Here is a 17,578-nt window from a genome sequence, read left to right as displayed (position 1 = left end):
CCATATTGTTCCATTACATAATGATGGATTTAACTGAACTATATAGGAGATTTAGTGACTTGAAATGTTCTTGTATTTATCACTTGACATATGCCCGTCAAAAAACTTTGTCCTATGTGCTCTTTTGTCTTCGTGGCGTTTTAAAGTAAGAACTATTGATTCAGTAGTGACTGGACCTTCCAGATACCGGTGTCTTTATGCTCCAATGACGTTGGCTGTACCTGAGTTGATGCAGGAGTCACTTTAAGAGGGTGGTCACTTAGGCAATCACTTACTCCCACTGAAATATATTTTCACTTTGACACGAAAGAATCTTTTTTTAAATTACTGTGGGGAAAAGCCAATTGAATTGTTCATGACTGAATGCTGAAAAGCACCGAACGGAAAAACATCTAATAGGATGAATAATTTTTTATAGGCACTGTCTATTTAGGAATGAGAAAAAACAAAACAAAAAGTCCAGCTGGTTTTTACTGAGAAGCACTATCACCTAGTTGGATGGAAATCTGCACAGACACGTCTTTTAAGTCACTGAAGGTTGATGATTATGTTAGAACTTAAAGTTAAAAAGGGTCTTTCAGATGATTGCAGAGCCAGCCCTGTGAGCAGACGGGCTCAGCGCCGTGGACGTGCCCGCTGCTCGGCCTCGTGGCTGCGGGCCCTTTAAGAAGAGGGGAGGAGGCGCGGCGGAGCATCTTGGCTGCGGTGTTTTTGTCTCTCTGTCAGTGAGCGCTCCCGGGCCGAGGCGGCTGAAAGGATTTCCAGAGGGCAGGTAAGAGCCGCAAATAAGTTCTATTTCCTCTGTTTGAAAACTGTCCCATTCTCTCGTTGTCAAACTGTGTTTTTTAAAGCGCTTTAAAACGAGGCGCACGAGTCTTTTGTGAAGCGTCGGTCCTGCCCATTCCCCGGGTCCTCTTTCTCCGAAGTAACGGGTCCCTTTTCCTCCAAGCAAACCCACCCCAGCTTCACTTATAGTCACCTTTTTCTGCCTATTCTTCTGACTAAATAGGTTTTCTAATTCCACATGAGTATTTTACTCCGTTTAGAGGAATGTTGCAGTGAGTCTCCTGCTCGCTCCTCCAGTGCGTGTCTTTTTGTTCGGAGCATCATTGGAGGCGCTGCGCGGCGCAGAGGAGCGCCGTTAATGACAAATCCCTATAATAACATGTATACATAATAATAACACATATATTGGAGCTTTAACTGCGTTTCTTATAATGAAAGTTTGCACTGACCTCCTGTTTCTTTACGTTTCCTCCAGAAAAGCTGTGCGTTTTCCATACTGGAGCCTCTCGCTGTAAAAGCCATTACATATGCTCTGTTGCGTTAGAGGACTCGTTGAGAGAGGGGTTTTTTCTCCACGCCGCCTCAACTTTGTCTCCTTCTCCTTTTTGCAGAAACTACATATTCCAGTTTCAAAACACCATTTCCAAATCAGCGACACATTCCTGTGCGTTTTCTTTCTTCTTATGAAACTTTTCCACATGCTTTACGCATGATCTGTTGCAGAGATCTAACCAGTTTTTATAAATTTCATTAAAGATCCAAGGAGCTCAGTGAAGACTGTAGGGACTCAGGGGAGAGGGTGGGTCCGCATCAACTTTTCATTACTTCCAGATGTTCATCAGCTTTCCGTTTTTTGCCGCTTCTTCCCCTTTAGATTTGCTGCTATGGCTGGTCAGTGGTCTCTGAGGAGAGTTTGTGTGTGTGGATGAGATCTGATGGATCTGTATATCAGCAGGGCAGGTGGACGGTGAACACTGTATGACAACTTAATTGACCCCCATTTCCATACATTTTGACTCATTGATTCCTGAAATAATTGGTAAAACGCACAAATTAAGGGTTTCCCCCAGAATATGCAGCCTAATAGTATCTGTGATTCTATAATGTGTTTATTAAGATATGATCTGTGTGGCCTGTTGTCCTGATTCACCAGTAAACACATTAGATGTTGTTTTCATGTAGGACATGCAGAACTTGGCAGGATGTGGGGGTGTAGTCATCGGCCTGTTACACTACAACATACAATACACCACTGTCTGCTGTTGTGTAATGGGTTACTGGCTGTATTAAATCACCTACCAGCTTGTGGCAGCTGCATGGCATTACGGCCATCACTGTCTTGTCATTCACGTTGGGTAGGGTAGTAATCTGTGGCTCCAATTTGTTGTTTACCCTTGTTTACAACAGAACCACGAGTACAGCCTACAGAATGAGCATAAAGTCAAATCAGCACCTCTCCACAATGGTTCGTAAACTTCAATTTTCTGCTTCAGTTGTGGCTGAGTTGGCAAAATATACTGACAACTGAATATTTCCTCGTCATGTGAGCATTAGGGTAATATTGAATCTAAACTCTCTCTTCCTGGTTGGCCTCGGGAGCTCTAGGAATCCCATTAGAGGCCCCTGGGAGTCCCCCTAGACTGCAGTTATAGGAACTATGGTCAGGTTTGTCTGCATCTGGAGTTTCCTTCAGTATTTTTTTCCCCAATCAGGAATGTGATTGTCTCATTACAGTGGTCGGACTCAGGGGTGCGATAATGGAATGCAGGGCTATAAACCCCATTTGCACACTAGGCCACACGCTGGGCATTTAAACGGTTTAGCGCGGCTAATGAAATTACACCCTGAACCTGTGAGACTGTCTGTCGCTGTCAAGGGGGGCACCACAGATTAGCTTTTCCCAACAATCTTCCTGCGTAATGACTTATCTGTTCGGTTTAAACAAATAATCTGCACTAATTGCGTCTCTTATTGCTGGATATAAAGCTCTATAATGTTCTTAGTGGGGTTTTTCCAGTTTGCAGACAGGCAGCCAAGTATTGTTTGTTTTTATTTTGTTTGCACCATTTAAATCGAAAATGAGCACCCAAATATTCAGTCCATATTTTCCTGTCTCCAAAACGCACAGAAATGTTGCATGTCATTACACTGTAGTTTTACTGACAGTTAAACAAGATGTTTTTGCACAAGAGTTCGATTAGTTTATAAGGTAGGGATGAACATAAAGTTCATTATTAAGTTCCTACTTAACTCCACTGATTAGAGATCCAGTGTAGTAATGTTTGCAGTGGACATATGGTCAAAATTGGGCTTTTGAAGTACTGGGGACAGTAATTCATTATCCTCCTGAATAATCTGACTGATCTCCTTTAATACATTAATCACCCAGAAAAGCCTGCTGGACTCTTCTGTCCAGTAAACCTCATAAACATGTTGGAATAGACAGCACAGCAGATGTTTTCTAGGCCCGTTCCATTGTCTTTATGTCCACAGAGTCTTTTGATCAACAGCTCTCACTAAATAAGGAAGTAATTGATAAGATCCCTGAGAGGGAACCACTTGACTACATCGGCACTTCAGTGAGATTGCTTCCTCTGCTTTGCGGTGCCGTCCGCTCAGTACCACAACACACAGCTGACCTGATCTTTTAACCCCAACTCTGTTTGACCAGCTCTCCACCACCCTTCTTACTGCCGTCTGGACTTCATCTTCCTCCCCTCCAGACACTGCAGTTTCCCTTCAGATCAGAGCGGGTCTGCTTCTGCTCGGCATCAGTCTTATTCCCCACCTCCACAACTGCTCAGGAATTTTCTCCCAAATGCCATTTTTTTTTGTGTGTGTGTGTGTGTGTCTTTTTTTCCGGTGCCGCTCCTTGCCGCTCAGCCCCACCCTTGCTCAGTTTCCTGTTGGAGGTCAGCACAATGACCAATAGCAGACTGACGGGTGTTTACTCTGCTCCTGTTCCAGGAGTAATGTGAGCTGGCCAGCCCCTCCTTTTGGCCGTACTCTTGCTATAGCACCAGACTGCTCCGATCCAGCTCCGTCTGCTCCTCCATACCACTACTCCTTAATGTAAAAAACAGTGCTTTTTCTTCCTTTAGGGCAGGGAGTCCTGGAGGTGACATCTCATTGGGCTATGATTTCACTGTCCGGAGTTTAAAGCCCATATTAGTCAAAAACCACATGTCACACCAGCAGCACTGGAACACACTGTATTACCATGTTAAGATGAGATCATCTGGCCTCGTTACACTTGGTGAGGCCCTCTCTGTCGAGCAGTGACGTACACCGTTCAGCCACATCATGCTCGGCGACAAATAGCCCTTGTTGCTCCTGCATTTAGTATTCTTTAGCTCTTCAGCAGAGAGATTTGTTATAATTTTTCTAATTTATTATTCATTCAGGACCAGTTGGCTGAATGAAGCCATCTGTGCTGCAGAGTGAAGAGGAGGACAAAGAAGTTTTAGCAGATACATCAACAGCCATGTCTCCTGTTGTGATCTTTATGTAACATTTAAGAGTCTTCTGCACATCTATATTAAGGTCTTTGCGGCTTGTTCCTCAGAGGAAAAACAACTCTGAACAACAATATGCCTTATTTAGTTTGACAAAGTGTTGTTTGTCACAGGGATTCTCTAATTTAAGTGTATTTTTAGGAGAGGAATGCACAAATGATGCTAATCTTCTAGGCGGAGACATTTCAGATTATGAGGAAAGGTCCTTTGAAACTTTATGCACTCATTGTCAGGAGCACTTGTAGCCTTCTCTTTTTCATATTCTTCCTGCATTAACAGCAGCAGACTCACTCTGGTGTCAGCAGCAGGATTTGCAGTGATTCATACTGGTGGAGTCCAAATCTGAGAACAGGCATGTTCTTCTCATTTGAGAAGTTTCCATTTAAAACTCTCAGCAGCATTTCGTTTTTATTCCCCCCTCCTCCTCTCACAGTTTTGCCTGTCTTTCCTCACATTCTCACTCTTTCTGCCCCGCTTTCTCCTCACATACTGTACTGCTCTCCTCTGCTTTCTGCCTTTCCAAACCCCTGCTCCTTTTCTTCTTTTCTCCCCCTACTTGTTACTCTTTCTCCTGGGCTGGGAGGAAGTGACTGGGTTGTTTCTGCGTCCTTGGGGAATAGAGAGATTGAAGCTCCCTTTCCTGTAACCCTTTCTTCATCAGACCTCAAATTATCATCTCTGTTTCGCAACACCAATTAGCGTGGTGTGATGAAAGTTGGCATGTGAACCAGCAATGCGCTGGCAGTCTGACATTACAGAAAAGTGACTTTTGTCATCAGTCAGTTGCACAAAAATTTCACAGACGAATTAAAAACCGCTAAATCATTTGCCTTTCGCATCATCTGTGAACCTACCTGAATAAATCAACTTAATAGCCACAGCTGTGTTTGTTGATCTGTGGGAGTCTTCGGGCTTCGGACAGTGTTGGTGTGTCACAGCGGCTCGGGGGGGATCTGTGTGTTTTCATCTGTATTGTGTGGGAGTCGATGGGAGCTCAGTTTTTCTCCTCTGTAATGTTTGGTATTTGTCTTTCTCAAATATTTGCCATCTGCACCAACACAGGGTTATAACTACATGCTCTACAGAGTTCATTGTCTTTGATGCTATAGCTGAAAGTAGCTTTTGGCAGAAATATACAAGTTAATATGTATCAGAAACATGTGGTTCCTTCAGTGTCTTCAGCACAGATGGACAGTTTTTCCAGCTTCGCAGCGTTGGGGGCTTCTACATCTCAACACCACTCACTTAAAGCAAGTCCCGCTTCTTGTATTTCCACTTTCTGTCAGTGTGTGGGTCCATAACAGCACTTCATCAACAGTTTGTTTGTTTTGAGGCAAATTTCCTCACCACACACTCATGCACATACTGTTTCTCTCTGTCTCTCTCTCTCTGAGATGCCCCTCCTTGCATTCTATTAGAACCAGCTGTGGAACTTAGGGCCTGAATGAATGGCTCTTTGTGATTTGGCTGTCGTTCCAGTCTAAAAGATCTGTTTCTCTCCCCCCCACACCCCTCTACCCCTCCACCGTCTGTGGTATTGGCATGACAACACTCTGAAACAATGGGCCGAACAACAGCGTGTCTTGTTATGATATTTTTGCAAAAGGTCACCCATCGGTGTTTTTTAGGCCTGCGAGACCTTCAGACAAAATGTCGACTGCAGCTGCACAGCTGCCTGAGTCTGAGCTGCTGTAGCCAAAGTATGACAATCAGCAGACGCAGTAGTTATGTCTGTGTTGTCCGTGAAGGAAATGCATTGTAATAATCCTGAACTCTGCCTAGCCTTAGGTGATCTTTGCAGGTGAAGGCTTTTCCCACTGAACTGGAGGGTGTGTGTGTATGTGTGTGTGTGGCTATGCCACTGGATTTGAGTGTTAGTCACAGAAGCAAGAAAACAGAACAGATTGCCCAATCACATGGCAGGGAGGCTCCCGCTCCCAGCCTTGAATTGATTAGAGTGCCATGAGCAGGAGAGTCAGGAATGGGGTGTTTCTGAAAAGCTGGGAGAGGAGCACTTATATTCTACATGGATCAGGCTTCATCCAGGTTTCACTACAAGGAGGTCAAATCGCAATTGGGATCTCGTGGGGGTATATTGTTCTCATCCGATGTCACTCAAAACCGCCGGAATGTTTTGGAATGTTTTTTCTGCCTTTGCAACCTGTGTTTATAGTCTCACAGGGGCCACTCTTTTGTAACCTGTCATAAGTCTGTTTTTATCTCCGTGTCAGCAGAGCAGCACACCTTTAATGGGGTTTCTACTGATGACCGTTTCCTTTATTTTCATTTTTCATGAGTCAAAAATAGTGACAGCCAAAGTTCAATTTCTTTTATTCTTTTTTTTCTCACAGGTGCTGACTGTAAGAGGGCAAAAAAAAGGAAGGGAGAGCAAGGAGCCTGGGGAGGAGAGATCCCGTCCTCGCGGCGCAAGCAGCTGGTATGAAGCGGAAAATAAATCCCTCTTTTCCTAATTCACAAACCATTCCCAAGCTTCGAGGCAAAATAGCAATCACCAAAGGCTGAGAGTCAGTAAAGCAGTGGAAAAATCCACGAAGATCTTCCCTGGGTGGTGGAAAGAGCGGTATTTCTAACTTTGCAATACTGAGGTTTAATCCTTTGTAATGGCAATAATAATAAGGTGACTCAATGAATGGAAGCAATGAGTTTGATAAACTTTGGGATAGCTGACCTTGAAATGAAGCCTGGCATTTTTAAATTACTCCTCAGGGTGGTCTCAATCCTCAAAGACACAAGAATGTTTATATATGCTGTAAATCAAGCCCAGTTTTTCAAGCCTTCATCCAGATGCGATGCAAGTAAAATGAATAAACTTAAAGCTCCTCGCGTGCACAAAAGAGTGCGAGAGGACGATGTAGTCCGGGCATAATGCGGTTACTCACGTGACATCTTACAGGACATACCACAGACGTGCAATTTGTGCTGGATGACCTGCATCTTACCCCCCGAGGGCTGTCTTAATCTTAATAGCAGGGAATGGAGGGAGTAGACCAGGCGATGTTAACTTCCTTTAGTATGGTATGCAGCTGTATATGGAGGTAGGAGGAGGGGGTGTAATGGAGGCATTTGTCCTGGATGAGGCTGGGCAGGGAGAGTGAGTCTGAAGAATGGTAGTATGGCGCTGGAGAAAGGGGGGAACACTGGTTTCTGTTCAGATGTCATCTCAAAGGAACTCTGTTAGAGATCCGAGAAAGAGAGGGAGGAAAGTCAACCTCTCCACACGCTCGGGGTACACACATGCTAACACATCTGAAAACACCCAGTGAGCCACTGTTGGAAAAGCAGATGTGGAGGGGAGGCCCGACGGCGTGGGCATTTTGAAGGGGGTTTCGTGGGAGGAATGAGGGAAGCGGTGAGGGATGAGGGAGTCGAAGCGGTGAATAATGCGAGTTTGAAGATATGGCTTGAAGGATTAGAAAAACTGTGATTCTGAGAGAAATCGAGTGGACAGCCTCGGTGTCTGCCGGGCTGGGATGTTTGGTTGCTAAACTGCAGACTCTAATTATATCTCATCAACTGTCCCCTGTCGGCGCTGTCCTCCACCCTCCTGGAGACAGACTCTCATGCTCAGTTTCTCTCACACTACTGTCTCCAACCACTCCCTCTTTTCTCTGTCCTGCGCTCACTTTCTCACACATGTAGTCAGACTACACTGTATATAACATGCAGCACATTATCAGCGTAACACTTAAACTGGAGATAAACAGACACTCAGACTGTAGGATTCAGGCAGCGAGCCAAAATTCTTCTTTTTTAATGCTTCATGACATTATATGAGATATTTTTTCTATAATGTCCTATGTTTAGCAGTCATGTAAGGCGGGCTAAATATGTATATCTGGGACATCTGATAAATTCCTCTTGTGTAAGCTGAAAGATAGTTGGCTTGCTGTCGGTGCCCTATAAAATGAATTCTACCAGTGTGATCATTTCTCCCCACCATGGGGCAATGAGTGTTTTAAATTCTGCCAGTGTTAAAATAAGGCTGTATATGCATGCATGCAGTATTTCCAGCGTGTGGCAATCTTGGTATGAAAGGGCGATGAAAGGGTGCATGATAAGAGGAATCGCACCAAGAAATTAAACTGACAACAGCACTTCAAAAATACCAAGTCAACTTAATCAGTGTTTCCAAGTGTCCTACTTTTCACAAACGAGCAACCACTGGCTAGGGTCACGAGATAGGAGAGAGAGGGGGGGGGCGGAAGAGAGAAAGGGCTCCACTTAGAGAAGAAGGACTCGGAAAAAGAAACGAAAAATAGCCTTAAACTGCAGCAAATTGAGTAGCACTAAGAAACAAAGTTGAGGTTTGCCGTGCAAACTTTTGATCTGAGCTCCTTAAAGCCGCAGTAATATAATGATGTTCAACTGGCTAATGCTGCGGATGGCTTAAACATTACATCCCTAGTTCCCACAAAAGTGATGACCTAGAAAGTTAATCTTTTCCAAGTAGACACAAACTCAGAGGCATTGGCATTGGGGGCTCTACGGTGTTGCTCTCTGTGGTAGGAGACGGCACAATCTCTCGTCTCTTGTTGATACATAGAGTTTTCAGAAATTCACTGTGTTTTTTTGTGTTGGAGTAAAAAGCAAGTCAGCATGGAGAGAAAAAAGAGAGAGACCAGCTGAAACCTCCTGATCGTCAGCTGACGCAGAGAGGAGGCGAAAGAAGCAGAAAAGCATAAAGAAAAGGACAAATAGAGAAGAAGCCGGAGATGAAAGACAAAAAGAAAGTGAGGGAGAGAAAGAGGAGGAGAGAGTGTCTGTAAACTCTAAATTGAGAGGCGAAGTTAGCGCGAGCAGATGATTCCTAATAAGGCTGCAACTGGCAAATCTCTGTCCTGGAATAAGCTGCCAGGAAACTTTCCCCTGTAACTCCTCTTCTCTGACGCTATGAACAGAAACAAACACACAATCGACTGTGACCCTCGTACGCTCCGAGAAATGAGGGGATAAAATTAGGGATGGAGGCAGGAGGATGACGTAGTGTAAGAAACAGTAAAGCTATTTCTGGCCACCATACAAAAAAAACAGTAGGGTCAAAAATAACACTTCCAAGCATATTCAGTGATGGGCTCCGTCTTAAACATAATATAAACACTGACCTTGTTAGGCTTCTGTTGGACGTAGACAGCTGTGCAGGAGTTTTTGTTCTTTTGAAATATATTGAGTGTGCTTCTCTTTCTTGATGCAGGTGAGAGTTTGCGTGTGACTGTTTGGAAAGCAGCCACAGACTCATTATGGCTCAGGTGCTGCATATGGACCCCGGCTTCCCAGGTACAGCCATTGTTTTTCTTACTAAGGATTTCATCCTCAAGTTAAGATAAGTAATTCATTTTGTTAGGATTCAAAGTGTCAAACAACTAGCATGTAATTTAACAATAATGCTGTGTAATTGACGTAGCTCCTACGAGGTCAGGCCATAGTGGACTGCACCATTCCACTTAGCGCCTAATTTGGCGATTGTTTCAGACTTCATACATAAATACACAGTAGCTCAGAGCTGATGCTGTTTTTTAAAGTCTGAGACCGAGATTAGACGCAGATTTCCGTTTGTTTAAAGTTGATTTCCTTCCCCCGCAGGGAAACTCAACCCGCCTGCTCCTCCTTCCCTGCACACCAAAGAACAGGAGGCGCCCTACTCAGTGGAGACCCCCTATGGCTACCGTCTGGACCTAGACTTCCTCAAATATGTTAATGACATCGAGAAGGGGAACACTATCAAGAAGGTGCCTATCCAGCGGCGGCCACGCTATGGCTCCCTGCCCCGCGGCTATGGCTACGCTGGCTCGTGGTGGACCTCCACAGAGTCTCTGTGCTCCAACACCAGTATGGACAGTCGCCATTCCTCCTACTCTTACTGTGCTCCTGGCTACCACACGTCACAGAGACCGAGTTTTAGCACTGCCCGGGTGGAGAAGACCCTGTTAGATGCCCGCAGGAAGCTGGAAGAGGAGAAAGAAGGACGGAGATTCTCCAACCTGGGTAGCATGCACAGCAGTGTAGCTGGCTCCAACACCTCCCTCAGCAGTGCACACAGTTTCAACCGGGCACATGGTGGAGGTGGATCCTTCACCCCTATGAGTTCTGGCCTGTCCACCCCAGTGACTCCAACGCCTGCCCACTTGCAACATGTCAGGGAGCAGATGGCTGCAGCCCTCAGAAAGATAAGGGAGCTGGAGGAGCAGGTGAAGACCATCCCTGTGCTGCAGGTTAAAATATCTGTGCTGCAGGAGGAGAAACGGCAGCTCAGCGTGCAGCTGAAGAGCCAGAAGTTCTTGGGTCACACTCTGGGTTTCAGCCGGGGTCGTTCTCGAGGGGAGCTCTACATCGACATCCCAGAAGAAGAAGCGAGCACTGGAGCTAAGAGCAGCAACAAACCAGCAGGGCCACTGTCTCCCACCACACCTGAAGGCTCCAAGCAAGACTCAGGATGTGAGATTGAGGACACGGTGATCGTAGGTGGAGCACGACCAGATGCGAAATGTGAAGTGCGCACCATCGGAGTGGGACCAGAGGACTCAATAGGCAGTTGTCATGTGGGAGTCTGGGTTCGGGAGAAGGACCTGGGGCTGCTGCCCGAGACGGAGGCTCTGAAAGATCAAGTGGGTCAACTTGAGGGCCAGCTAAAGAGAACAATGCAGGAGCTGCAACAACAGCAAGTTGCAGCATTACAGAAGGGGCCTCAGGCAGAGCACCCAGTCATGGCGACCAGCTTGGGCTGGCAGGAGCCACAAGGCTGCAGCCTGCACACTCTAGTCAGCTTCACACAGCAGCCACAACAGAGGGAACAGAGAACTGTGGGAATCCAGGTTTACACACTGGAGCAGCCTACTGTGGTGGAGGTGGGCACACGGCTCCGAGCAGAGACCTGCAGCTCCCCCACTCCTCAGCCAGTTGTAGGAGTCGTGGAGGGCCACCACAAAGGACAACCTGAAGGTCTGAGTTCTGTTGGTAGTTTAGCACCAAGGATGCTGAGTTAACAGCTTAATTTAATATTCTGTATTTGTTCCATATAATCTCTCAGTTTAACTTCTAATACAACACCACCACTAACTGCAGCCTGTAAACAATGGCAGATAGTGAAATCTCTGATAATAAGCCAGGCTTTATTGCTTTCCTACTGAACCGGATTGCATCAGATTGTGTGTGTATTTTAACATTCATTTGTCATATTCCTCGATGCAAAATTGGACTATTTAAGATTGAAAAGTCTTCCTTCTGTCTTTCAGATTCTCCAGTTGAGTTGCCAATTGCAGTCAGCTCCAAACAGGTGCGTGATGTCCTGAAGAGCGGCCTGTCCACCTCGGTACCTGTAGCTAATCCTGCCATCGCTGTAGCATCCGGTAATCAGATTGGTTTGATGCATTCTAAAGAAGAAGAGACACACCTGCATACAACCAATGAGTCACAAGAGGGTTTATCGAAGGCAGGTACGTGGAATAAACTCTTTGACCATTGTTCTAACTTGTTAAATCCACATCACGTTCCTGCTGTATGCATGATCTCGTGTCTTTTTTAGCCTCATCTCCACAGTCCTCTCTGAGATCCATAATGAAGCGGAAAGCAGAAGGTGAACCAGGCTCGCCCTCGATGAAGAAAAACTTACAGTTCATCGGAGTCAATGGAGGGTGAGTGTCAGTCACTGCTGAGCAGAAATGAACTGTTTTTTATCAGAAAAAGTCCAGTTATATGTCCTCCCTGATAAAAGAAGTGTGAGTTGAGAAGTTAGGGATCTGTTTAACAGTGAAAGGTGTTCTTGTCGTGCAGCTATGAGTCCACATCATCAGACGACAGCAGCAGCGAGAGCTCAGACGAGGGAAGTGACTCCAGCGAATATCACGAAGCCAGAGAAAAACTACCAGAATCTACGGTCCAGCACCAGCAGACAGCCCTCAACAAGGCCTCCCAGCCACCAGAAAACACCGGTGTACCTCAGCAAACTGCCGTCCCGCTGCCAGCTGCCATTCCAGACTCACACAGTCCCAGCCAGGCTGCAACCGTAGACGCAAAACTGCACGACCAAGTGCCCCATTCACCAGCGGCAGACACTGCTGTGCAACAATGTGCCTCACAACCACCAGCATCAGACCCCTCCTCGACTCCCTCGTGCCCCACATATGATTCTGCCTCTAAAGAGACTGTCGAACAATCATCAGAAAAGCACACCCAGGAGAGCACCTCTGTATCATCGAGCACTGAAACGTCACTCACCTGTTCTTCATCGCCATGTGTCACTAAAACCACTGAAATTACCAAGCAGCAATACACCGTCCAGTCAGAAACACCTGTCCCCACCAGTCAGTCGGAGTCCAAGCCAGCAGCTGAAAGTCCTTCGAACGACGCTGCCGTGACAGCTTCCAAACAAGTCAGGTAAGTATTCACATAGCTTACAGACAGTCTGTCTGTGAGGGTTTGACTCTGTGTGAGCAACAGCACCTGAAGTTGTCCTTTTGTCTGTCACAGACTGGAGCTGAGCGACGGCCTCATGTCAGCTTTATATACCCTGCAGAAAGCCCTGGGGGAAACCAATGCCTTCAGCCAGCAAGGAGCGGTACGTGCTGACTCTAACTCACTTTATTTAAACAGGATAATCCACTCTCTGCTGTTTTGTCTTTCTAGGAAACCCACTAAGTGGCTCTTTTAAAGCAATCACTTTGACAACTACAAGCAAAGCAAGTTAATACAGCTCCTCAAAGTCATTTTCAGAGCATCACTGCCCTGACTGTAACTAAGGGTTTTCATTATGTAATTTTTGAGCTTGTGGCTTGCAATCTAAAATGTAGTAAAGAAAGTTTTAGCTTTTGTGATAGAAAGGAGTTTGCTGCCCTGGAAAGTCACCTCCTGACCCATGTTTTTTTTTTTTTTTTTTTAAACGTTATTTCATCATTTTTATAAATACAGGAACAGGAAACAGCATTTTTGCATGTGCTTCTCCAGAGGTTTGGTTCCCAACAAACCCCCTTTCATTTTTGCTTTTGCTATACTGTACGTAGCTGAGCTGTTGCATTTTTCCAGCAGTCTGTCGGGTGTTTATTTGTCTGAAGCGTCCTCATTGTGTCTGATCTCAGAGGGCAGCCTACACCGCTGTGCTGCAGGAGTGGTTGCGTGTCTCCTGTCACAAAGCAGCCAACACGGCAGTTGTCAAGGCCTATATGGACACCTTCGCCTCAATCTCCCCTCAGCTGCTGGAGTTTGTGATCAACATGGCAGACGGCAATGGCAATACAGCGCTCCACTACACCGTGTCTCACTCCAACTTCCCCGTAGTGAAGCTTCTGCTGGACACCGGTGAGCTGTGTGTGTCTGTGTGCGTTACACGTGTTTTCGTGTCAAAATATCTGAGTGTATCTGTAGATAAATGAGAGAGTACCAGATCACCAAGGCTGAAATAATAGTAAAGGAAATAATTTGTTTGGATTATCTACTGAAATAGTCAAAATGTTCCCTTATTTGTGCATTCTTGAAACAAAATCCTACATTTAGTTTATGGGATTTAATATTAATTTAGACATAGTAGACATGGCATTTTACCTTGAAAATTTTTAGGACAGTACAACAAGAAGTAAAATTCATGTTACACAGCTTGAAAAATAAAGTCAAAGATGTGTTTTTCTTCTGATTCATTTTTCTGCTGTGTCCTATATCAGTTAAATCTTTCAAAAAATCCATGACTTTTCACACAGCGCACTTTTTTCACTTTTTTCTGGTTACAAATGTCAGATAATGTTTTAAAAACCCTTGATTTAGCTTCATGTATTTATTGATTGTTCCTATGCATGAAGAATAAATAAAAAGAACAAGATAACACATGAAAAGTAGCCACTACTGCCCGCTTTCAGCACCACAGATTGTACTTCTGTTTTGTTTTACTACACTTGGCATCAAGGCAGTTTGTTTTTTTTCTGATGTTTGAGGTGTGAATTGTTAAAGTGAGTGTTTTATGATATTGCACTGCCAAGCTTCAATGGTCTTGAATCACCTTCATGCATTACATCAAAAACAGCCAGATTTTACACTTGATCTAAGGTTAAGATACAAAATTACAAAAAATACATGGCAAAGATGACATATTATTGCACATATTTCATAAATCATGCTTTGGATGGAGTTCACGTCTTGGTTAAAAGCTTCCCCGCTGGCTCCCCCTGCATCTCACACCGTGGTTTTACTACCCTGCTGTCTCATCCGTCCCTCTGCCATTGTTTGTGCTGCTGTTGTATCACCTGTCAGACTGATCGCCCTCTGTACCTGACAGGCCTGTGTAACGCTGACAAGCAGAACAAGGCGGGCTACACGGCCATCATGCTGACAGCTCTGGCCGCCTTCCACTCCGACAGTGACCTTCAAACTGTCCTGCAGCTGCTGCGCACGGGGGACGTCAACGCCAAGGCCAGCCAGGTGCGCCCTCTACTGCTCAATACTGCATCTACACACTCAACAGCCAACACAGCGGGGATTTCTGCATACAAATGCAGTGTTAATGGCTCTTGATAAGATCTGGATTAATGTGTGTCTGCAGGCCGGACAGACGGCGCTGATGCTCGCGGTCAGTCACGGTCGAGGGGACATGGTTCGGGCGCTGCTTTCCTGCGGGGCGCAAGTCAACATCCGCGATGATGACGGTTCCACGGCGCTCATGTGTGCCTGTGAACACGGTCATGTGGACATAGTGCGTCAGCTTCTGTCTGTGCCTGGCTGCGATGCTACTCTCACCGATAATGTAAGCACCTCTGGTCTTTCCTCTCATGACAAGAAGTCCCATCTAAACTCATCATCTCACCATAACTGTCCCATTGTGTCATACAGGATGGCAGCACTGCTCTGTCCATCGCCCTGGAGGCCAGTCAGAACGACATTGCCGTGCTTTTGTACGCTCACCTCAACTTTGCGAAGCCTCCTTCACCCGTGAGTAGTTAAATACACACTTTTGTCATAGAGTAGCGCTTTTCTACCAACATTTAACAATCCAAGGAATCGGTCAGAGAAGATCGTGCTTACTGGTTTATCCAGTTGCCTCAATAAAGATTGAATAGTTAAGCAGAGGAGGTTCAACTGGAAAATGTATGAGAACACACTGAGGAAGAGGTAGATGTAATGTAATAGTGTATTTGCAAAACCTTAAGATTTTTTTATTTTTTTTTTACATTTGCTATAATGTTTCCTGCATCTTAATGATTCTGTGAATCTAACTGAATAGGATGTGCTTGGGTTGGCAGCTAACCTCCGCAACACACTACAAATTCGTAACCGTAACATCTTTTCTATATTGTGTCTAGGTTTCACCTAAATCTCCTCTTCTGGGTTCTTCTCCTCCTGCTGGTGAACCAAAATAAACCCCACCCCTGCAGCCAGACAGCTACTCCACTGATGTTTATTCATCCATGTAATTAAGAGAAACATTGAGTTTGTTTGTGTGTTTGTTTTCACCCTAAATAATTTAAGTACAATATAGTGTGCAGATAATTACATGACAGCTAACACTATTGTTATTCATTGCTCTTTGTACTCAGCAGTTTTAATCTCAGTGGTGGTTGAAAACGCGGATTTCTGCTCCGAATATTTAACAGCCGTCAGTCTAGTCCTGCATTAATCCAGTTGTCAGCACTGTTTTTTGTGGCACAAGTCAAAACTGTTCACCAAAATGTCATTATACAGTTCATTATTACATACATTTCTTGCTGTATTTCATATCAATCTTCTATTAGATGCATAATAGAACAATGTGTTTTCATTGTACAGTAGCTGTAGCACCATTATGTGTGACCCTCGCCATCATTTGGAATAACAAAAGCCACCCCTCTCATGGATAAGTGTCCTTGCATCAACTAACTCATTGGTGCTACAAAATCTAATAGAGAAGACACCACTTCAACAGTATGTCAGTATTTATACACAGGATTTATTTACTCTAGAGTATTTTTGATAGTGATTTTTTTATTCTGACTTAATTCAGGACCTCTGAGGATCACAATTTCAATTCCCAGCCAATGCTTAACTTACTACACCTTTTTAGCCTGAACATTAATGTTATGTGTGACCATGTTTCCCAAATTCAACCCAAAGATCATCAGCTCCGTGACACTGGATGTTTTGGTGATAATATGAACACAGGCGTTTTAGTATCACTGCAAAGAAACCACCATTACTCTCCGAAGGCTACGGTACTATGGTCTTTGTATTTTCCTACATGAGGGTGCTTTGGATGGTTGTAAGGAAAGAATAGAGTGTGTCTATGTTTGTATTGTTGTGTGCATTATCAGATTTAACAAGACGTTGTTGAGAAACAACTGAAAGCACTGGTGAAGCCAGTAAGATTTGTCAGGGAATCAGAAAGTGAGTGATTTGGGGCCTAAAAGGACGTGCCATGTAAGATATGAATGTTAAAATAATATATGTCCATATAAACTGGTAATTATTATGCCTAAAATCTAACTCCTTGAACAAAAATGCATAGGCTATTGATGTCAAAATTTCTATTACTTTTTGAAAGATGTTTTCACAGATTTCATATTCACTTTTGAGCAATTAAATTTTTTATAAAATTACAAATCCTTTTTTAATTTAATTACCTATCTTTTTATACATTTAGAATTTTTAAGCTCACTCCTTTATGTAGTCGCACAGCTCTGTAGTTTGTTTTATGATGGTTTCTGTAAAATTATAGATTGTGTGTCTCCTCTTCGAATTTGTGCATTTTTGGAAAGCAGTTAATAAATGTGGACCACATGTTTCTATTGCATTTGCTCAGGAATGGAGGGGTTTTTTTTGCCTGTAAGTTGCCATTCAGGGATGTAAAACAAGGTAAAAAACAGTACCTCACAGGAGGGAATGTTGTAATATAATAATTTAGATAATAACAAAGACTCTAAGAGGGGAAATTTTTTTTAAACTTCTGCAGAATGTATTTGTCTTGTGTTTACAGACTTGAGGGCTGTAAATTCATGTTATTGGCAATGCCTGTTGGAGAATGTCCACTAGAGGGCGTCCTAACACAAACTGTTGAGTACGTTTTGCACAGTCCCTTGTGTCGAGCAAGGCAAGCACATTTTACTCATTTAAACACCTCCCAGTATCATCACAGAGCTCAAAACTATTAAAACAGTCATTTATTGTACATGTAGGGACCCTTTTTTTATTTCATATTGGATGTAAATATTTTTTGAATATTGAATAGTATTTTATTGCCACATTTTTAATAGGAATGTATAAATAATACAAAAAAAATATTCAAAAACTCAATATAAACACACTGATAC

At 44.2% G+C, this 17,578-nt stretch overlaps 1 protein-coding gene across 1 annotated transcript; it reads left to right on the top strand.

The window, feature by feature from the left end:
* Positions 1-446: 446 nt before the first annotated feature.
* kank2 (KN motif and ankyrin repeat domains 2) lies at positions 447-17,061 on the top strand. Its single transcript, XM_023279618.3, has 13 exons — positions 447-772; positions 6,653-6,738; positions 9,514-9,596; positions 9,903-11,258; positions 11,552-11,752; positions 11,842-11,950; positions 12,090-12,692; positions 12,786-12,873; positions 13,391-13,610; positions 14,578-14,720; positions 14,842-15,042; positions 15,129-15,227; positions 15,599-17,061. The coding sequence occupies exons 3-13, from the start codon at positions 9,560-9,562 to the stop codon at positions 15,653-15,655; spliced, it is 3,114 nt and encodes a 1,037-aa protein (XP_023135386.2). The 5' UTR covers positions 447-772; positions 6,653-6,738; positions 9,514-9,559; the 3' UTR covers positions 15,656-17,061.
* The last annotated feature ends 517 nt before the right edge of the window (positions 17,062-17,578 follow it).

Source organism: Amphiprion ocellaris, chromosome 19 (assembly GCF_022539595.1).
Source record: "Amphiprion ocellaris isolate individual 3 ecotype Okinawa chromosome 19, ASM2253959v1, whole genome shotgun sequence".
In the NCBI taxonomy this organism is placed as follows: domain Eukaryota; kingdom Metazoa; phylum Chordata; class Actinopteri; family Pomacentridae; genus Amphiprion; species Amphiprion ocellaris.
The sequence above is the reverse complement of the archived record's forward strand: the minus strand, read 5'-3'. Positions and strand labels throughout refer to the sequence as shown.